This window comes from Haemorhous mexicanus, chromosome 3, assembly GCF_027477595.1.
Source record: "Haemorhous mexicanus isolate bHaeMex1 chromosome 3, bHaeMex1.pri, whole genome shotgun sequence".
Taxonomy (NCBI): domain Eukaryota; kingdom Metazoa; phylum Chordata; class Aves; order Passeriformes; family Fringillidae; genus Haemorhous; species Haemorhous mexicanus.
Genome location: NC_082343.1, coordinates 32,935,930 through 32,959,410, shown reverse-complemented (window position 1 = coordinate 32,959,410; position 23,481 = coordinate 32,935,930). Strand labels below are relative to the sequence as shown.

The following is a 23,481-nucleotide window of genomic DNA, read 5'->3' as shown; positions in this document are numbered from 1 at the left end:
ATCATTTGATAAACTTTGTTTTCCAGTGGAAAGGCTTAAACATTCTGTGTAGCTCATAAAGTGATGTTAGTGACATCGGATAATATATTGTTCTGTCGTGTTGAGTAAGCCTGTTACTGCCATCTTAATTATAAGATGCTTAGCTTTTATATCCTGTGTAAAGTACTATGTGTGAACAAATCATAAACTTCTGCTGCTGACACACATGTTGAAATGGAAGATATTTAGCATATGCAAGGAAGTGAAGTTGTTCTGTGTTTCAGAATGAAAGGTTGACCAGCCATCATTGTTCTTGAATTCCAGGAGTAAATTTCTTGGCTGAGGCCTGCTGCCTCTAACACGTGCCTCTACATGAAAGCATGCCAGAGCTGTCTGATGATCACACGTGTCTGTGTTGGCAAATGGTGCTTTGGAATGGCAGTTTGAAGAAATCTTGTAGCTAGTTGCAAAGGTTTTGACTCTTTGTCAGTACCTTTAGGAACATTAGGGGGAAAAATACTTTAAATTACTGGGGAGAGAGACATGTGAAATTGAAAGCAATTTCATATTCATGATACATGACTAGAATGACTGTCCTTTTATTAAAAAAAAAAATCCCTTTTTGAAAATACTGTGGTGAAGTTTCTGGAGGTAGGTCAGATGCTTACTTTTACATTTATAACTGTTAGAATCCCTTGTCAACGTCCATCCTTAAGGATGCTGTTTATTAAAATGGACCTCTAGTTACTGGAAACTGAGACAGTGTGGAGCAACAGCTCAGCATGTTTGAGATGCTGGGTTCTGCTTTGTTAATTTCTGTTGCAAATCAAAGCTGCGAGTGTTTGGCTGTTACATTCGTTTGAATCGCCATCGGCTTCCATGGCTATCCATCAAAAGCCATTGTATGAGCAAGCTCCTGACTGAGATTGAGACGTGGCTTATACAGCACATGTCCTGAATCTACTGCATTCAGGTTGTAAACTTGGAAGAGAAAATTACTGAAGGCATTCAGAATGAAGTGTTTAAGATACTACCCTGAGAACTTCACAACTTCATAAACTTGAAGATCTTCTACAGTGACATTTCCTCTGAACACATTTTTTCATAGGCATGTATGTCTTGATTAAGTTTGATATCTCAAACTAATCAGGCTTGGGAGACTTTTTTCATGCCTAATTTTTGGCTACTACAATAACTGGCCTTTTATATTTAAACCAACTCTAAACAAAAAAGTATTAAACAAAACTTATATATTCACTGTATGACAACTGCTGTTTTAGCAAAGATGTTTAAGAATATACTTAGTGGTTGATACTGCTTTGCCTTCCTAGAGGTTCATTGTAAAACATAAGATGTGCTGAAAATATTTTTGGTTGCTTGTAAGCTAATTTTTTTTTTTTTTTTTCAGTAGTGGGTACCTGAGGAAATGGGCTTTTCTGTTCCAGTTTCAAAACCTTCATTATATTTGTAACCAGCTATTTTGAATACAGGGGGAATTGTGAAGCTGGATTTTATTATTTTTTTGCATTATTGTTAAAGAATGGTTGAAGCATGGCCTATTTCCCTTTTCACAGACAGAACAGTGGTCTCTTGAGTTTTATCCCTGGTAATAGTTGAGCCAGTGACCCTTTCAAGAGTTTACACTATTAGTTAGTAGCATAGACAAAAAAATCACAGAAAAAAACGTCCTTTTACCAAATTATTGATTTAATTTTATTATTAAATGCTAAAGATTAGTGAATTAATAATTCTTTTAAATAGAGTTTTTACTAGACAGTGGTGAAGGTAGTAGATGTTATTTCACACAGGCCCCATACTTCTTTTAAGCCTGTTCCTGGGGGTTTTGTACTTCAGTGTTTCTAGAGTATTATCTTTGGTATCTTACCCTCATACATCTTTTCTTTAAGTAAAAAAATGTTCAGTTTCACAATGACAGTAGTGAAGAATGCAGGCGCAACTAGCATAGTTATGTATGGGAATGCAAATTTTACAAGAGAACATTTTCCTGAAGTTTTATATAAGATTTGACAAACGCTTCTTATTTGAAGTAATTTATTTCAAGAGTATTTTCATAGCAGCCAGGGGAATGCTCTTACTTTCAAGAGCAGAATGGTTTTATTTTGAAGGGGAAAAAAATTAGGTGCCTGAGGACTTTAAAAATTATTACAAGGCAATATTAATCTTTCAGAAAAAATTACTGATACATATCTGATGCAATGCATCTTTTAAATGGTTTATTTCATACATACTTCTGCCCTTTATTGGCTACATACTGACTATATCCAATGTAGATTGGATATATTTCTACACAAGCTCAATACAAAGTTGCAGCTTCATGCGCATTTTAACACTGCTAAGACATGGGTTTTCCTGTGGAATGTGAAAAGTAGCTGAAGCCTTTGGCTATGATTAACTTAGCTATCAAAAATTCATTATATGTCATTTTGTTCTGAGAGCAGTTAAGTTGGTTATTCATCTAATTAAATATGGAAATAACTGACTTTAACAAAATAGTTCTTTTTAATGCCATCAAGTACACTGAAAATTGTGAACTGTAGAAGTGTAATCAAAGCCCTGCTAGTTGAAATCAGCTTGTATTATGCTGTCCCTGTATTTGTTTTTCTGTCAGTTCCCTGTGAGGAAAAACCCTTATGAGCAAGCAGTGAGAGAATTTAGATATATTTTGAAATTAGAGAAAAGTAGCACGAAGTGTAGTGGAAAAAAGTATATCAAGGGAATCCTGAATCACTGCCTGAACATCTGTGTATAAACAAGTCTGGTTTGTAAATTAAAATGCTATGTCTATTGAAGAGGAATTGACTCATCCTGTAACATGGCAGAAGTTGTCTTTCTGCAGAATTCCTCCTAAGCTTTTGTGAGGTGGGAAGCACAGAGAGTGTTAATTGTGTTCTGAAAGGCTGAGCAGGTTTCAGCTCACAGCGGTTTGTATCTGGCATTTTGAATAGAAGTTTTCAAAGGCTCGGGAGACTCTGCACACAGAATTGTTTTGAGACGCTGACCAAATTGTCTGCAAACATCTGTCTGCATTTTACTTTGTCTAGCAAAGTAGTGAAGCAAGGTTTAAATAATGAAAATCTACTGTAACCTGGATTTTTTTTTCATGGTAAGATTTCTAACTTTTTAAAGAATTAATGCTGTGATAATCTTGCTTACCAGAAATAATTTGTATTCAGGATGGCATTTCAGTATGTTTGTTCAGTATTATGCAGCTGTGCTTGCAATTCTCTGTGGGAAAGGCCATACTTAGTTGGAGGCTTGTGGGAATTTTCTTGTGCCTGCATGAAGTTTGAATCTGCTTCAATGTGGGAATGAAGTTAAAGCTTGTTGTTTCAGGGGGAAGGCAGCATGGCTGTGTGATTCCTGAGTAGCTGTCACTTCCTGGCAGTTATTGGTTCTCCTCATTTTTTAGGTGGTTTCTGGCAGGCAGAATACAGGCAGGTGGTTGTTTACCATAGTGGATATGGCTCCTCAGGGTCTTATTTAGCAATTTGATTGAGACTGATAGGAAGGCTCTTTAGCATGGAGTAAAAAAAGGAAGCACAAAATAACAACCACTATTGTTGAAACCAAATACTTAAATTAATAATTGAATATTTAGAAGATAGAGATATTTGACTTCATGCTGTTTTATTGTTTTCCAGATAGAGACAAGTAATCTGTTTCACTGGTCCAAGGTACTGGATTCCTTGCCAACTGTATGGTAATCACAAAGTGAAATTCCTAAATGAGTGATCAGTTTGCCATTTAAACTTGTTCATAGACGGTGACTTTCCTTAGATTTTCTGGCTTAGTATTGGCCTTTGTCATGCCTGGACTTGGATTGAAATGGATATTGTGAGTCACAGGCTGCACTTCTGCTCTGTATGGCCTACAGTACTGTCCATTAGGCATATGGATGACATTCAGGTAGCTGTGTAGCTCACATAAGGATGTGGCAGTGTCCTCACTTCAGAGTTTATCCTGCTATAGTAAACAATACTTTATTGTTAGTCTTTACACTTTTAAGGCAGAGGGAGGCATTTATTGACAGATTGGTTGGACATATTTTGTTAACCTTTCATAAGATTATCCATTTTTTTCACATCTTTTTAGGCAGTAAATGGGGAATGTTTTGATAAATACAGGACTCACTGAAGTGCATGCACACTGAAGATATCTTTAAAAATTTGCTTACAACTCAAACCAGATCTGTTTAAAGTGTGTGTTAAGCATATTCATGAAAGGATGAAAGCTTATTTAAATGTTTGGTAAGGCCAAGTACACAAATCTGTTTTTCTGTTATAGAGAACTTGTTACTCTTGTAGTAGTAGAACACTCCAAGCAATGCTTGGAGACTGTTTAACTTAGTAGAATCTGATATTCTGTGTAAATGATCTGACTTAAGTGCCACAATCTTACCATGGAACAAACACAACACAGAGTATTTATGCTTTCTTGGCGCATTTGTTCATCTTCGTGATTCCTGAATGTAATTTGACTCATAAGTCAATTCACCACTACATTCCTACATGACAGACAAAATCATGTCCTAACCTTAATAGCTTGAAATGAAAAAAACATTAGGCTGGTTTTGGGTGTTGAAAGATCTGCAAAACAGTGACTGCGTTCAGGCAGTAGCTTTCATGAGCCTGACAGAATGTTCAACTGGCAGCTGAAGTAACAGGAAAACTGGCTTTAGGAAAAAAAATGGGAATATCAAATTTTTGGTTGGCTTCATGAGAAGGTGCTACAGAATTATGTACAAAATTTGATAAGAATGGATGGAATCAGTACAGGGAGATGTCTAGTTAGTATAAAAATGTCAAGAATTTGACACAGTTGCTGGGAAACACCAGGATGTTTTGATGTGTGAAGAACTCAAGTTTGTGGGAAGTGAACATATGTATAGTACTGTGGAAAGGAATCCAAAATAATTTACGGAGCAGTTACATTTTCACAGCAAAAGCTACAGGGAATTTCTGTTTTCTTACTGAGTCTTACATCGAATCATAGAATATACTGAGTTGGAAGGGACCTTTCAGGGTCATTGAGTCCAATCTCTGGCCCTGCACAGGACACCCCAAGAATTACACCATGTGTCCAGGAGTATTGTCCAAATTCTTGTTGAATTCTGTCAGGTTTGATGCTGTGACCACTTCCTGGGGAGCGTCAGTCTCTCTCCTTTTCCTCTCCTCTTCCCTTCCTTCCTCTTCCTAATGTTTCTGCTACTTTGAACCTAGGTCAACTTTTCTGGGTTTTTTCCCCTCCCTCTTTTATGAATTTCTCCCTTGTTTCATAAATTATATTAATTTTCCTTGATTTGACATAAGCTTCCTCTTAGTTCTCTCTAGAAATCTCTAGCTGTGTTTTTCCATCTTGGTCCTTGAGTACCTCCTTCTCACTGGTCATGTGCTTTTTAAATTATTGTAATAAAAGGAAGGGTAATTTCTATGGTGCTTTATTTAATCTCTGAAAATACAATTAAATGACATGTAAGTGCACTAGAATGAGTTTTGGTTTCTAACAGCACTTTATATGTTTGCATTATGGTAGCAAATGATATAAACACTGGTGTTTAGAAACAGAGTTGTAACTGGGGAATCTGAGTAATGCAGGCAAGGAAGATTACACAAGGCAAAAGGAAATAATGACACACTTCTCATGCTACTAACTAACAGTTAAAATTATTTATCATGCATAAGACTGTCTGAATGGGAAGAAAAAAATCCAACAGCAAAAATATACAGGGAAAATTATTTCCTGAGAGTCAGGGTGATAATGCAAATTCACCAGTGTGCTTGCCTTGATGTTACTGGAACGTGAACTCTGAATGCAGTAGCTTTTGAAGAGGTGTGGAGAGGAGACAGCAAAGTTGCTCTCACACTTGGCTAGAAGTTTCTGTAGGTAAGTTGTAGGTGTGACATGAGGATTGGGTAGAAATAAAAGGTTAAGGTTAATTAGTATCTCAGAATTCCTGAAACCTTTTTGATTCCTGACACAACTAAAAATAGGCAATGTAATTATGAGCCCAACTGCCCTTTCTTTTATGCATCATTTTAGAAGTGTGCTAGTGGTATTTTTGCATGCACAAATGGAAGGGATTTTACTTCAAGAGCCAAGAACAGCCCGTTAATTGAGTGCCTTTATCTGGCATGTGGGCAGTGAGTACATATAACTTAAATATTTGGATGTAAATACTTATGTAAACTAATATACTTTTTTTTTTTCTGTCTGGTAAATCTGATGTAGTTGTTACTTTCTTCCTACTCTTCCTGTAGTGTTCTGTGATCAGGTGCTGTGGCACAAGGTTGATACGAGCGTTTCATGGAGTTGGATGTTCTTGTATGGGGTTATTGACTATCTGGAGGGTTTTGTTGAAATTATTTTCTTTGATATTGATTTGATATTGGTATTGTGGTGATTTCTTTGTTAGATTTTTGGTTTTTTGCACTGTGATAGTGAAGTGGTGAAAGCACTGGGTCCATTCTGTGGTAAGGTTGCTGTGAACTTTAGTGATTGCATGTTTCTCTTGATTAAGAAAGAAGTAGTTTTCTGAAAGATGGGACCTATTGCATCTCTGCCACTGCTTGTGGGCTCTTTGGAGTATTTCTGTAAATGTATGTCTGGACTGTTCAGTCCTGAGCCATGCAGAAATAATTAAAAATGCTTCTGTGGCAGAGTGATAAAGAATTGAAAATCAAATTTAGCTGACTGAATGCACCTGAAGTACCTGACTTTTAATTGATCCACGTGACAGAATTATTTCTGAAGATTCTGAGCTACTGATTTCAAATGTTCCCATATTTACAACCATATGTATTCAAGGGAATTTAATTTTTAGTCTCTTGGGGGTCTTGGCAGACACTTTAACTGGCTTGCTGAACTTGTGAAATATACTATTGCTGATACATCGTTTCAGGAACTAAAAGCTATTAGTTAACTAATTTTAGATTTTATATTAAATTTTATAGAGAGAAATAGAGGTTTTTCTGTGCTGATGAAGTATGTTGTAGTCATTTTCCCTCTAGTAAGGGATCTGTAAATGACCAAGCAGTCTTTGAGGTGGCTGTGAGATACTCCCATGTTTCAAGTTGGCAGTGCTGGAATTGAATGTTCACTTAAATTTTGACTGACAAAAAGACCTAGAACTTAAATCTGTTACTTCACATTGACTCACACAGCATGAATCAGAAAAAGTCTTTAGATAAGCTGTATTACAAACTGAAATAAGTGATAAATTTTAAAGTTACATGATTTGAAATACTGAAGCTACTCCAGAAATTAGTATGCAGTGAGGACACAAGGGTACTGCAAATACCAAAATTGGTTTTTGCAGCCTAACTAGTGGAATTTTTCAGTATCCAGCCTTTTGAATGGTAAGTTCAATTTAGCTTGAAATGTACCTTTTTGGAATAGTTCATTTGGTAGTAAAATTAACCCTCCTCAAAAAAAAAAAAAAAAACAACCCGCAGTTCTCCATTTCTAAGAAAAATCAGATACACTCCTGCAGAAACATTTTGAAGAGGAAAACACATTTACTATTGATTATTGTTTCAGCTCTTTTAAGGAACTCTGATTTGGTTGTTGCAGTCTTCAGACCTCTTACTTGCAGTGAAATCTATGGTTCATGACTTAACAGTAAAAGAATCTACTAGGTAGAATAATGTGTAATGATTTTAATTGTCATACTTGGTATATTACTTGTGTTGCTGTTAAACTCACTTGCAACTGGCTGATTCTGCAAGTCGGAGTATTAAGTATATCATGAATTGAGTATGTTGTGAATTTGATTGGACAATGCTGTATCACCAATCTTGCTAGAAGCAGAAATTGGCAGGAATGTGGCATTTTGAGCATGCTTTTGGATCCTGGTATTTTACAGTAGTGGATACAGGATTTTCCCAGTGTCTTCTTGGAGGACCATGTAATAGATGAGGGACTGTTTGCAGGAGACTGGGAGGGAATTATTCAGGTTCCCCTGTCAGCTGTATCATTTTTTATGTTAGGCTGTAGTGGGTAGGAGTTCAAATACACAGGTTATGTTTGCTGCTCAAACAGTTGTTTATAGTGACCCTTAGGGAAGAAGCAACAGAAGGAATAGAAACATTGCATGGGCAGCAACAGCACGCTGACAGGCAGTGAGTTTTACCTTCCTGGCTGGTTAAATAAGGCTCCTGTATTGCAAGGGGAGGGAAAATCACTTTGAGTATTTAAGGGAAGTGGTGGGGGAAGGAAATTTGAAGACCCTCAAAATGTCAAATAATTTGTCACATACATATTCATGTGTTAGCTCATAAATGTAAGTTCTTGTAAAAAGCCTTTCCAGCTTTTTCTCGGATCTGACTTTGCAGAATGTTTTTGGGGCCTTCAGCTGGGCTGCAGACCTAAACTGATTTTTTTTTTCCAGGGTTTTGAACAGACCTCTAAATCAGGCATCTCTTGTAATTTTTGCTGCTTTCCTTGCCTTGAAAAAGGATCTATGCTCCTGTGAGAGACATCTTGAAGGGTGGTTGATGATCATGGAATCAGCTAGGAAAACATTTTACTTGCTTCAGTTACCTAGCTTGAAAGCTCAGCCTGAGGAAAGAACTGCTTCAGCTTCCCCTCCTGGTGTACATTTCTGCACAGCTGAGTCACTGAATACATGGGCTTGCTTTTAGGGATCTTTTTTTTTTCCCCCTCCTGTTAGCTTGGAGGTGATTTTGTGATCTTTTAGAGAAACAACTCTCCAACACCTGCCCCCATCCCATTTTATTCTTTTGTTTTAGAGTTTTGCAAGAACAAGTTTTCAAACTGTCAGTGGTTGTCCATAGCTGTGGGTAAGACTATTTTATAGACCAGTCCATATGGTTTTGCTGTAGTTGCTTTTTCCTGGTCTCTTCAGAGCTGCTGTCAAACATCCTTTCCCACCATTTTAACCAGTGATCAGTGGACCTGAAGCTGTGGACTGCTTCCAAGTGAAATATGTCACAAAGAACCAAGAACCTCTCTGTGGTCTAGATGCATGGGAGATTATAAGTCTGTATTTGTAATAGAAAGTATCTGTGGGCCTTCAGAGGAGGAAAAGAAATAGGACAGGTGTCAGAATGGCTGTTCCTGCCAAAACTATACTAACCACATTATTTCATAGTGACTTCCTTTCTCTGAGCACATTTGTAAGATACAGTGAAAAACTGATAATAATTCAGAATCGATTTTCTATACAGGATGAAAAAATGTTGATATTCACAATTCAGTGATTTCAGCTGTGAGATTTGCTACTAACATATCTGTCAATTAAATATATAAACAAATGAGTTTTGATTAATTTGATGATGCAGTAAGTTTTGATATCGATAACAACAATGGTGGAAAAAATGCCCAAAGAAGATGATACGTAGTTTCAACTTAGTTAACCACTGTCATGAATATATTAAAGTAATTGTAAGATCGATTTCGCTCCCTGATGAGCGGTGTTCTGAGTAATGTGCACTCCCATTGCTTCTAAAACACTGATAAGTGCAATCTGTTGGAATGTTTTTAAGACAATAGCTATTTAATGAATAGCTTGTGTGTACAGGAGAAAAGAATAAGCTTGATTGCTTACAATCTGACATTTGAAAAAGCTTTTTTTTTGGATCTCTTGTATTTGCATATCTAATTGCTATGTAATCAAAACTAAGTGAACTGTAGCTGCTTGAAACTAAAAAATGAAAGGCAATCATCTTTAAAGGGGGAGATATCCCACTCATAGGCAAGCCTGTCTGAATATTAGAATTATATTCTTCTTGTGTTTAATTATAGGTGTCTGACTGAGCAGTAAATTTATGCCTGTGTATTAAAGGAGTGAATGTGACCCTGAAACATCAGCTTTCCTTTGTTGAGGCAAAGCATTCGCATTGAGAGAACTTAACAGTGTTGTGTATTTTGGTGATAAGGGATTGTGCCAGAGTAGCTGTTAATTACCTGCTTTGTTTGATATGGAAAATAGTGGTTCCACACTTTTCTTCCCACCAGTGACAGTACTCAATTAAAACTTGTATTAAACAGTGATAATGCCCTCGTTTATCTGGTGGAGAAGACGTGAGGTGAAGAAAATTAACAGGAAATTTTCATCTGTTTGGAGACAGCTTTGGTTTTTTCATGAACCTAGTGACAGTAAAGAAAAACGAATTTTGTCCTTTTTGGTGTAGTAGTGTATGGTGAGCTTTGGTTATTTTATTTATTATTTAAATCTTTGTGACTCTTGAATCCTGCTGTTTAATAACAGTGGCTGTAGTAGAAGCAGAAAAAAAGAAACCTCAACTGCAGTGTTAGAATTGCAAATTTGGAAGATGCATACTCTTACTCCGTCTCATTCATCTGTGTGAAGCATCTGTTTCCACTGGTCATCATTTCAATGGTTTTGAAAATCTGTTGTATCATGACTGACATCTTACATATCTTACACGGCAGATTTTTTTAATTCAGGTTTTTCACTGAGGTTTTTCTATTCCAAGTATGTGAAGCATGTTTCCTAATGCAGTCTGAGATGGGCTTTCTCTTAAGTAGCAGCTGTTTTTTACATACCTGAACAGAAATAACAAGGAGGAGTAAAGCAAAGAAGTTGACATAGAAGATTTGGTAGTCTTAGTTTATTTCAGATACCAATGCTGAAGAATATTCTAACAGTGAAAATATACAAACTATATCAGTAGGCAATAAGGAAGGGTATAAAATTGTTATAGTAACACTGAAATGTTTTTTATTTCATTTATCCAGAGAAATGAAGGAATGGGTTGGTTGCTTTCCTTATGAAATTTGGAAAGTCTGTGTTCAGCAAGCTTGAACAGCTTTATTGTGGAGTGAAAGCTGAATGTTTGATGCTAGACTAATTTGGCCAAAAATGTGAAACAGTAAGTGAAAAGGAGTAATTACTGTAGCAGCTTAAAAGCCTGTACACGAAATTCTTTTGAGGAGCTTAGTGGATATGGCAGTGCATGGTAATTCAAGTAGAACTTCAGAGCTTCAACTATTAGGTGAATAGAGGTCACAAGCAGAGTGAGAGTGGTTGCCTGCAGTAATTAGGCACAATTAATAAAGTTTGCCCAGAAGGCATATTGCGCACACTGAATGGTTCGCAGTAATGACTGGTCTTAGAGATAACCATACACAAACAAACAAAAAAATCATTGCAGATAAAACAGTTTCTTAAAAGAATTTGTAAGGTGTGGACTTAAAGGATTTTCTTGTTTTGATGAAAACCTAAACAGAGTGTCATTGTTAAAGAGCAGAAAGCTAGAATTTCTTTTGTAATGGAACGTCGTAATATCACAGGATGCAGGCAAAGTGGTGTGAAAAATAAGGTTTAGAAAATAAAAAGTTGTAACTGTGTGAATTGATCATGGTTTACAGAAAGAGCACTAGAAAACTCACTTAGCTCATAACTGGCATGTTTTTTAAGTAGTCTGCTTTTCTTTTAAAGTCAATGTTCTTTTGGGCATATTCACTGATAAATTTCGTTAAATTACTGTATTTAATAATAAGTTGCTCCATGATTATTGGTTACGTTTTCTGTAGGTAATTTGTAAAGTCAATAAATTTAGATTAGTTCCTACCTACAGTTGCCCTTTCATGCCAAGTAAACAGTGATAAGCATTAAATAAGAACTTGATAAGGTGTTTTATGATCTGGCATTTTGAAGTGCAGTTATCTGTCTGATTCTTTAACAGTTTTTTCCGGTTTTCTTTTTTCTGCACTGTAAAAATAACCCCATGGAAAGTGAGTTTGACATGCATTCAGATAAGCAGACGTACTTCATGGCACAGCAGTTCTGCAGCAGACTGTTGGTGTAACTGTGTTAGCTCATCCATTTAGGATTAGGTTCTGCAGTGATTAGAGGGCTTCCTCTGCTCAAACATTGAATGGTCATTTCACTTTGTAGGTGAGCACTGCAGCCCACACTGTCTAGCCACAGACAGTAATTTTTTTGGAATCCCAAAGCCACTCTGTTAAGGTTTCCTCAGACTATCATGCATTCAGTATAAATTCCCAGCCTCAAATAAAGTCAAAGGCTCTTGTTCTTCCAGAATGAGTAGTCTTAAATGCACATACTGTACTTTTTGTTCCCTCTAAAGAAAATTCAACAAGGCTGTCACATTTTTATGCTTAAATTGTTTTATTTACGTTTCATTGACTTTGCTCACTTGAAAAAAAATTTCTTAGCATTTTTTGAGTATTTTCTTTGTTCTGTAGTTCAGTTACAATTTTGAGGAACTCTTTCTTGTATTGGATTTTAGAGAAATTCATATCCATATACAAATTTTTAAAATAATGTTGTAATATCCAGTTTTAAATAGCTATTAATTTGCTGTATTTTCACATAATCTCTACACGCAGATCTTCTTGAAGAGAGGAAAATTTCTGTGTTGAAATTATCTACTGTGTTAAGATGTGGAAAAGAATGGAACTTTACAATTGCCTTTCCTGGACTATTTTTGACGAGCATGCTTTCCCTTGATGTTCTTTCTATTCTTGTAGAACTTGCAGTTCCTTTTGGCAGGAACTGCTGTGTCTGATTGTGCTCCAGAGTGAAGTTCCTAAGTCTAAAACTGAATGAGAATTCTCTTTTCCAGTCTAAGATTTTGGAGGGTTTTCCCATTTGAGAAGTGCCAGCAGCAATGCACAAATACAGTAATTTTCTGCACTCACCCCATGGACAGTTTTTCACAAATTTCATTTAAACGTTGGACAAAAATGATTGTGTTAAGTTATACACTTGGTCAAACAGGAAAAGTTCACTTTCTTGGTAACTGTGAAAAAAAAAAACCTTAGCTTTTCTACCACTATGATTTAGGGCAAGAAAAATCTAGAAGCTGAGAGCTTGCAGCTCTCCAAACAGTTATCCAGAAGAACTCTGTTAAGCCTTCTGTTGACAAGGTTTATGAACCACTGAGGAAAATTCAGACCTTCTATCTCCCCCTGTAATCTGAGTTGATGGTACTTGTCATTTGAAATATATATACACCTGCTAAACATGCTTTTTTCTTTCTGATGAAAACAGTCCTGCTGAAAGCATGTCGTAAAACTTGGTTTTTATTGCAGAGGTACACAATGAATCATAATTTCCTGCAGGCTCAGATCCTGCCTATGTAGGATCAACAACTAAAAAACTGAAAATGTGAATGATATTTTATTTATGGTTGGGACCTATAGAGTATGTCTTACATTTGTACTTGCAGGTTTTGGCTGCATCTTGTATTTGAAGTTTTCTCTCTACTGAGGTCACTCTGTGCACAACTACCTAAGATTTTTCAAAGTACTCAGCAATGATATTGATGTTCTTTATCCCTTCTGTCCATTTTTTTAGCCATTTGGGCAGTTGAGAATGAGGTTAAGGTGTAAAGTTTTAAAATTTACTGTGAAAGAAAGTAAGGAGAATTTACCAGTTAGCCCTTGGTATATCCATGCCTCAAAGCTAAGAATTTTCTTTAAATCAGATTTTGAGTAATAGAGATTTCTCTTAGAGAAAATGTGAAGAATCCATCTAGAAAAAAACTTTAATTCCCTGTATTAGTGGAGTCAAGTTATGATGACCTTGGGTACTCTCTAAACCAATTTTTAATGATTACTGTCAGAGCAGTTCTTTTTCTATAGAAAAGTAATGGCCTATGATATATTGAAGGCCAGAGTAAGTCATCCTGACTATTCCTTCTGGTCAAAGTCTGTAAAACTGGAAAAAAATTACTAGGAGATAAGTTTAAGTATAAAAAGAGGCATAATGGGTAAGATGTATAGAATAAAATGTCAGTGTAGTATAATGTACTGTCTAATTTACCAAAATCTTACAGAGATCACAAAAACTTTTGTTATGCCTATACATATGTATATACACTGTATTTCTGTCTATGCTGATGAAATAGATAACAATTCTGTAATCAAGTTGCATTTTATGTGTTTGGGGTTTTTCCCCCCTGTATCTGGTTTTGTGCATCATGGACTTCGTACATTCCTATATGCTAAAATGAAAATAGCTTGTTGGGAAAGATGAATTTAAAATTTTGATACTCCACTATGGTTTGTTTACATCTAATCTCAGAGAACTAAAATCTTAATCATGTAGAATTTTTTTTTTTTTTTTTTTTTGGTACATTAAATGCTGTTATGTTGGTCATACTGTGTGACATGTCTGTAATACCAGTTGTCATTAATCTTGAGCAGTATTCAGCAACAAGTTTTAATGATTAGAGTAGTGGTCTTTTGTTGTTGTCTTGTTACTGGCCTTAAATTAGAAAAACTAAAAAACTACCTTTAAACAGGCAGGGTTTTTGGAGATTTTTTTTCTTTTTTCAAAAAAAGAAGTAAAGTATGCTCACCTGTGTGACCAATTTGAGACTCTTCAAGGCAATTATTAAAAAGGAAGTGAGGCAACACAGCCAACAGGAAACACAGCAAGTTTGAGGTGAACAAAATTAGGCCTGAGGGATCAGGAGGAAACTGAGAACAAGGTGTTGTCTCCACAAAATTGTGACAATAGTTGCAATTTTTTTTCCTAGTGCCTATTTATCTGTGATTTTTGCAAGTACATTTTCTTAGATGATAAACAGTTTCTTGCTTTCTATAACTGAGATTTTTCATATGTATCAAACTAGATATTTGAAATCTAGTCTGTTCTTCTACCATCATTTACAGTGGTTAATTGTGTTAAGAGCCATGTAATTAGGATGGGGTAGAACATTAGGACATACAGAACTTGCAGAGTGCATGGGATTCAGTGTCCTGGGACTGTGTGTGGTTGGTGACATACGACCAAAAATACCCCATGCTTATTCCCATATGTCAGGGAAACATTTGAAAAGTACAGAGTGAAAAGCTCAGTGTGGAGTTTTATACTAATGATTTCTGTACCTGGAGTTTCAGGTGTTATGTGCTTATTCAGAGGTAATTTAGCTGCTCTTTGGACTCTTGGTAAACATATACAGTGGAAACTTTCTCTTTTGGTGTAATTCTTTATTTTCTTAGTGCCTTTTCTTATATAGGTATATTAGAAAAACTGTTACATGCCTGTGTTTTTTAATATTTGTGGCATTTTTGTGTACTGTTGCATTGTCAGATTTAAGAGGTTATTTGTTGGTATCTTCAGAGTAAGAAAGTAACATCTCCTGCCTAAAATGGGGCAATGTTTTAAAACCCCAGGAGGTATGTTATCCTGCATGTTGTAGCATGTTAAAACAAGCTATTAAAAGAGATTAAATGTATTTAAGTGCCCAAATAAAAACATCCCATCTTGCTTTGAGACACCTCATCTTTTTTTGATGTTCTTTCTTCATCCATTGATTTGTCTGTGTATTTCATGCTGTTGGTTTCCTTTAACTTTTTTGTAGATGATGAGCTGTGCCTACTTTTTGCTTTACATACACTGCAAATGCAATGCACACCTTCCTTGCCTTGTGAAGCTTGAGTGTTGGTGTGCTGAATAGTTGTATGTTATGTACTAAGTCAGTCAATAAAGTTTTAGTGCAGATGGTTTCCACCTTTTTTTGTCCCCATCACAAGAATATGACATCCTACAAAAGTGGAATAAATCATATTAACTCTGCCTGCAGGGTAAGGGTTGGGGGCAGAAGAAGGAGGAGGATATGGAGGTTATACTGTGTATGCTTAGCTGAGCATTGGAAACTTGAGTTTTACTTTTGTTGAGTATTAGAGTAGCCTGTTGAATAATTAAAATGTGCTTCACTAACAGAAGGGAAAAAATCCTATCAACAACTTTCACTGATGATTTTTCTGTCTTAGGCAAGCACTTTTTTGTGAAGGTGTCTTTCCCTGTGAGACCATATGGTTTTGCAGCAATAAGTTTGAGTATACAGTTTGAGTATACATTGTTTGTAAATTACTGCAGAAGATTAATTAATTTCAAATTCTTGTGGAGAATAGCATTGAAACTGATAGTTGAGTTATTTTGATTTTTACTTGATTTTACTTGATTACTTAGATTTTTTTTTTCCCCCCAAAGTCAGTCAGGCACTTCTACTCCATAATATTTAAATAGGATTTAATACTTTGTATGAAGTAATAGTACAGGCAGAAAAGGTATCAAGATAAGTAGTTGTATATGTACTATGTATTGCACAGTGAAAAGGGTACTAAAACCATAATTTTTAAAAAAAGTAATATGTTTGTATCATTCCTATGTTTGGCAATCCTAAAGTGATTCTACTCTATATAAATACAGTTTTCCTTAAAAAGGTGATATAGTGGATATTGAAGTAACCACAGGTATCCTTAAATTAGAATTTAATTCTAAGTGTCTTTACTTAAATTTGTGTCAAATTATGCAGGATTGAAAAGGCTCACACACTCTTAAGCAGAGTAATGCCTGAGCTGTAATCATATTAGTAGTCCTCAGAGGACAAAATCTTCTCTCTGTTGCAAATTATTGAAGGTTTTCTGTGCGTGCTTTTTCACTATGTTTGGATTGATCTGATGGTCAGTTCCCATTAAAGGCCTTAGGACATCGGTTCCCACTGCTTCATGTTCATCCTCAGGAGTCCATTGAGTTTGTGAGTTTCCTAAATTGGCCCCTGCACAATTGTCTGAGCAGCAGGGGCAGCTCAGTGCAAGCAGCAGAGTCAGGGCTGCTATTTTCAGTGACAGCTGGTTGTTAAATAGACTCAACCTGCAAAGTTAAACTTCACATTCCATGATATGAGATATATGAATGTCTGTATTAAAATATTTTCACTTTAACTTCTAGCTTGCTATGTCACCATATATTTCACCCAGAAAAGTAAGCATTTTTGGAGGAAAATAATTCTTGTTCAACAGAAAGGAGAAAAAAAAAAATCTATAATTTTGTGATTTTTTTTTTCCTTCATAGCTTTGAAACCCTTTTTTATGTGATCTTGAAATCTGATTATTTATAGACCTCTGTAAGGAATTTCTAAATAAAACATCATTTTCTTAATTGTAGTTCATTTTAAAATAAAGATTTTTCCCCAATATTTTAAGGAAACACGAACTTTGTTTCCTTTTCCTGATTTTATTTCGTTCCATTCTCTGTTTATAATTTGTATATGGGGAGAAAAGAAACCCCTACCAAACACGCCCCCTCCACCAACCAAAAAAAAAAAACAAAAACACAAAAGCAAAATATACCAAAAAAACCCCAAACACAAACCAACTGTCCCAAAACCCACAAACCAAAATAACCCCTTTTGAATTATGCCTCTGGAGCATTGGTAAAGATGCTCAGGTCTTTGGCCTGTCTAATGTTGGTTGAGCATTTCAGGAAGATCACGTTCCATGTGTGCAATCATAAGGACTTCAAGCCAGTTCACTGATTTGGCTTAAAATATTCAACCCTGTACTGGTTGAGTGTAATTTTTCAGTGATCTATAATTTGTTAGAATTTGTTGTCCTAAAAAGGATGTACTTTAGATATATTTTGCTTATTTTTAGGAATTCTGCTTGTATTTTTCTTGATGACTGCCTGTTTTTCATAAGCATCACTTAAAATTTCCCTTTTTACAAAAATTTGACTTTCCTTTTTCATATATGGTAGTTATATAGTTGAAGTGTGGATGGAAGGAATAGGAAGGGGCTTTGAACAATTTTTTGAACGGAAATACTTGGTGCCATCCCACCTCACTTAATACTAATGAACTAGTCTACTTGCCCCAGCAGTAATGGGCATTAGTTATAATAAACTATACTCTTTGCTCCTTTGCATCTAGCATAAATTTTAATTTCATTTTACTAGTGCTATAAGATGAAATATGCTAATTCTTAGGAAATACATTGCAGCAGCTTTTCTGTTCTGATAACTGCATCACTACAGCATCCACAGGAAATGCCTTACAGGCTATATGAGTAGTGGAAAAGAAAGTCATGTTTGTCTCCCTTTTATAGCTAGCCAGTTCATGGATTTTTCAATTTTCCATTTGCAGAGAACTTCTGACAATTAATTTTTTTAACTTCCTTTCTTGTTCTGAACCGTAAAGAGTCCCTGAAAAGAACTTTAGTTTTCCCCAACTGTCTTTTATCTTAAAGTTTTAAAATACAACATCAGTCAAATTTCCGGGTTTTTTTCCCCTGTTTTTTTTTTCTTTAGCATGCACAGTGTTAAAACTAAAATTTGTATGCAAATCACAAATAGTGGTAGTGCAAGAATGCTTAACTCTGGAAAAAGATTTTGTGTTATTCATCACTGAAGTGGAGCAGAACTTGAGAAAGTAGGGCTGAGGTGGGGAAAAAAAGTTTTTTCTTTCTTCTGTGACTTAGGTTCTGTTGATTCTTGAACTGTTGTTCCTTTGCTAGGTTGTTTTATATTATGGCTTCTTGAAATTTCAGTCTCAAGTGTAAATAAGAAGGAATAATTTGTGTCCATCACAGGGTAAAAGAAAAGCCCTAATTCCAACTCTTCATGCCTCTCAAACATCTTAAAGAAGCAAAATAGGGCACAAGCCCAATTTTTTTTTGCTTTTCAGGTCTCCTTTAAGAGCAGAGACAGCCATGATGCAGCAATTTTGGAGGTAGAGGCAAGTAAATGTTTCACTTCTTGTAAACATTCCAGTGAGTTTTTGCAAATCACCTCTTATTTGAGGAGACTCTGGTTGAAAAAAAACCTCAGCCTCTTCCCCTTGCCTAAATCTGCTTTGTATGATTCTATGTGAGGAAGAATATATTTAAGCTTTTATTGGTTATAGACAGGTTTCACATCCGTTGCACTCTGTCGCAATATCCAACTGGGATAAAAATATATAGGTCTAATATTAGAAAGGTTTTTGTGATAAAAATTGTTCAAGTTTTTTCTTTTGAACTGATCTACAAAAGGAAAATTTGTTGGGTGGGTCAAAAGTGATTTTCTTCTTAGAAAAATAAAAGAAGTGTTTGATTGTTTCTTGCCTCCAGCTGCTGGTGTTCAAAACAACTCTTTGGTGTTCTCACTTTGGACAGTTGAGCAACCTCTTACGTACTGCTACCAAACCTGTGACTATTTCTGTGCTAGGGACATTTCTGGGAGCTCACGTTGAGTTTCTCCTGATGGCATCACATCATCTTGAAGGTTGTATTAGAGGTACAGCAAAGAACTATCCATCTGTTCTGCTGACTTTTTTTTTTTTTTTTGGACCTTCCTATTCCTTATTGTGAATAAAAGGCAGAGAGTTTTCATCATTGCATAAAAATACAGGATTACACATTTAGGAAAGCTTTGCTAAACTTCTGTTTTGGGAGGTGGGAGCAATGTCTGTGTTAGAGGGTTACAGTGGGAACAGCAAAGAAGCTAGATTTTGGTCAGCTAATGTGAGAGAATAGTTCAGTGGGCAGAAAAAAAAAAGTATAGTTAATAAGCTGTATGGATCCAAATTAGTACCTGTGCCAGTTTGAGAAGGGAGAGGATGGGAAAAATGAGGTGGGAGGTCAGGACCTGTCAGTTGGCAATAAATCCTTGTCATCTCTTGGAAATGCATTTTGAAAAAAGCATTTTGTAATGCTTGTGCTTTTCTGAAGAAGAGGAAACGTTTATATTGAAGAAATTGACCTTTCTTCTGCCTGTCTCAAGGATGTGAGCGAAGTGTGTAATTATTTTTGTCTTCAACTCATGTACAATGCTGTCTTATTTTCTAAGGTGGATGAAACCATTGTAAAATATAAGAAAAGCTTCCACATACTGACCTTTTCTACCCAGTCTTATCTCCTTCAACTTCTGTAATTCAGAAGTATATTAGGTGAAACTCTAAAACTTCCATTTGATTTTTTTTGTGGGGGCAGATTAGCATGCAGTCTGAAAATGTATATAATGGATATTTTAATGAAAGAATCTTGTAACTTGTCTTTTGAAGAGCAGAAGCAGTTTGTTTTTTTAATAGCTTTCTGGATGTTTCTGATAGTGTACTGGAATATGTTTAAAAGTTGCTCTTTTTAAAATAGTGACTTGGGTAGCACATCAAGGATTTACTTTGTTTCTGTAGCTTCATACAGAAATGACATTCTGTGAGCCTCTTTTAATCTGTTCTGTATTTGTTAATGATATTTCTCTCTGCATTAATATCTTTGGTAGCTTGGGGAAATGGCTAGTTAAGAGAATGTGTTGAAAAAAACAGAACTTGAAATTTTTCTTAATAAGTCTTACTTTTGTATATTATGGTGTCTTGCAATGGAGCTGTGATAATTTGGTTAGTTACAGATCTTAGTAGGCACACTAATTTTTACTCAAAATGATACAAGTGAGGATGTCAGCAAATTGATTATTTAATGAGTTTTTTAGAAAATTACGTTCTTTTGGTGAATATTTTTCTACGTTCGACCAGAATTTGTGGGATTCAAAATGTTCTTGTAAAACCAGGTGTCTTTTTGGAGGGATGATGAGGTCTCCTGAACAGCAGTTGCAGGACTGCTAATTGAATGGGATCTTGAAGGATGCCCATCTAGACATTCTCTCCTGAAAGCAGTATACCTGTTACTATTGTGATATTTGACTTTGAATCAAAATTATGACCAGCTTTCACTTTCTTTTGTGCTTATGTAATGAGCAGGAGGTTTATTAAATGCTGTTTTCCAATTTAAAAAGTGGACATAATTTTCATAATTGCTCCTTTACAGAAATTATTTATTTCATTAATTTCACAAGGTTTTGGTTTTCTTAAATGTGTTGCACAGATGCTATATATAGAGCTGATGCTAGTGTATAGTATTTTAAATGAACTAAAAAATTTGTGGTTTTCAGCTCATTAAGTTCAGACTGTAAATAAAAGCTTCCAAACCCAGACCTTGAGGACAGATTCACTGAAGGACCAGGGAACTCTCTGTGAAAACCATCAGAGTATGAGGAGTTGCAATGTTAAAGTTGTATTGCTATGCATTGGCTTTTTAACTTTTTTTTTGGTGGTGTTTGTTTGTTGGAGGGGTTCATTTAATTTTTGTTTGCTTTAAGTTGGTGGGTTTTTTTTTTTTAGTGGTTGTGTTGGGTTTTTGTTTGGTTGTTTTTTTAAAATCACCAGATTGATGCTCTCTGAGCGGTGAAGGGGCATCCTGAACATCCATCATTTCTATTCTGTAGGAAAGATTTCCCTAATATATTACCAGTGGTATTCTCAAAAGTCATTTAATATCAGAGCCAAGCTGGCACTCAGCTATACAGTCTGTGACTGGCATGACTATTACTGTGTTTTAATCCAGCCTGGGGACATGTGGCATGTGCTGGAATACTCATCATTCTGTAGTCATCCTAATCAATAGAGAAGTTGCATTAAATTGGTTGTAAAGAAGGTTTGGAATGGTGGACACACTTTTGAGTGTGTAGCTTGGTTGTGTCAAATCCCATGTAATTGTAGCAAGGATTTGAGGCAACTTCTGCAATAAATCTGTAATTACAGACTGTGTGCAAGGTTTTGGTCTTAAATACAGAGAAAACTTGCGTGCTGAGATTATTTGAGGCAGGAGTTCTGAATTCTTTAAAGGACTCAGCTTTAGTTTGTTAGCCAGTGTTTATTGTCAGTTCTGTACTCAGTGGAAAATTTGATTTTTTCTGTATTCTTTGTAATAAAATTTAATTCATTTCTAAAATATGTTAGTTCACTTAATTTGCATTAACATCTCCTGTGAAACTACACAATTTTAAGAAGATTGCAAACCTTTATGCCTAAGTGAACTTTATTTTAGAGTTAATCACTATGCTGTGAATGACAGGGTTTTTTTCTTTGACACACCCTTGCTTAAATACATGGGACATAGTGTGCTGGTTTCTCAGGTAAGCAACTGAGATAGCATTTGAAGTGGAAGGAAGCTGCTTGCTCTGCAGGCCTAACTCGTAGTGGAAGCTGAGTTTTCAGAATATTTAACTTCTATTAGTACTTTATGTATTGCGGTAAGATGGCATTTGGTGTATGTGGCACTTCTAAATGCCAGCATGTCCCCTGGGCAGTCAGAGCAAGGGGCTCCCCACCCCCAGCACCTTTGGGAGTGGCTGGGCTGCTGTGTGTCCTGCCAGAGGTGTGACTGACAGCTGGCAGCTTCCTACAGAGGGAGATCTGCCTGTGCCCTCCTTTGTGCTCAGCCTGCTGCTTGTGGAATGTGTCACTGAGCCAGTTCAGCTTGCTGAACAGGCAAAACCTAATCTGACAGCAGTGGTTAACTGGCTCTGTTAACTGGCTCTGGATGGCCCCAGCAAGAGCTGCTGCTGGTACAAAGAAGAGGGAAAGAGAAAGGAATGAAGCCACTTCTCTTGAGGGAGTGAGCAGTTACCCCTGCAGCTGTGCTAAACTGAAGTCTGTGGTTGGAAACCCTTCTATACAAGAAAACTCAGAATAGTTCTGTCTTGGGATTTGGGACAGTTTCTTTCTCTGAAGTGACAATGCAGTTCTAATTATAAGCACAGACATTGTCTCTAAAGTTGTCAATATTTATTGAAGCAACCACTTATGGAAAAGGGTTGGTTTATATTTAGGATTCTGCTTTCTTGTTGGCATAAGAGGCACTTTTAATCCAAATGTACAGGGTAGCATTTAGCTGCCTAGGCACTTGAGTCTTCTTGCTATCTTGGCACACCTAGAGGAAGCAGGAGTACATCTTTCAAGAAATCTCCAATGAAGATTCATCCCAACAATTGAAACAAGAAAGGGGAAATAAGCAAAATACGAGGTATTATCATACAAGTACTTGATGTACTATTTTTTGCTAAGGTCAGGATTGCACAAAGCACTTCAGTTTATGTATGAGAGCTGTTGTAACATTGATTACATCCCTCCCTCTTGCCCTGTTTTTTCCAGTCTGACTCTGCCTGCTCTTGTCAAAACTTGGTTATTATTTAGTTACATATCCAAATCACAAAGAACCATTCTCAAGGATTGCAAAATATAGACTTTGAATTAAAACTCTGGCATTGTAACCATGTCAGCCTGGTCCTAGCAATACAAACAGCTTTGCTTTCCTGCACAGGGCCTCTTTCCTGCATTTGGTGCAATCTTGTAGCCCACAGGTCATGTTCTGTTGGCAGAGTGTCACAAGTTAAAGGTATATATTCTATCCTTTCCCTTCCCCAACCTGTCCCTGAACCATTCTGAAAAAATCAGTGGTGTTGAATGTTTGTTTCAGCTCTTTTAATTTTTTCCTTTTTTTTTTTTTTTCTTTCTCATTTCTCTGAGCAGTTAAACAGTTTCTTTATGGCTTGGGAAGTTATTTGAGTTACTTGAAGTTACTAAACTACTACCTAGGTATGTTTGGTTTGAGTCATGAGTCTCTCTTTTTAATTGCTTTGACAAACAGTAAAAACCTAAAGATCACAATGTCCTAAAATAATGCTAGCAGCAGATTATTACAATAATTCTCTTTTACACTACAAGTCTCATTTGAGTTTATAGAAACAGTAGTTACTTCATGTTCTTAAACTGAGGTCACATTTTTGTACATACAAAAAGTAAAAAATGTAAACTTGTTACTTTTTTACTTAATTTTTTTGGGGGAGGGGGAGAAATAGGGAAGAATTTTTAGCTTTATTTTCCTGAATTTGGTTCTGTACATAGCTTTATTCTGTATCTGAAACTT

At 36.0% G+C, this 23,481-nt stretch overlaps 1 protein-coding gene across 9 annotated transcripts in view; it reads left to right on the top strand.

Annotated features, from left to right (window-relative positions):
* QKI (QKI, KH domain containing RNA binding) overlaps window positions 1-23,481 on the top strand; it is a 146,777-nt gene that overhangs the window by 66,128 nt on the left and 57,168 nt on the right. For 5 of the 9 annotated variants that reach the window (XR_009485736.1, XM_059841263.1, XM_059841264.1 and 2 more), the window contains exon 4: window positions 18,426-18,476. The exons of the other annotated variants lie outside the window; for them this stretch is intronic. Coding sequence is in view for 4 of the 5 variants with exons in the window: in XM_059841263.1 (XP_059697246.1) it covers window positions 18,426-18,476 (51 nt within the window). In the remaining variant the exon portion in view is untranslated. The remainder of the gene's footprint in view (window positions 1-18,425; window positions 18,477-23,481) is intronic. 9 annotated transcript variants of the gene reach the window in all.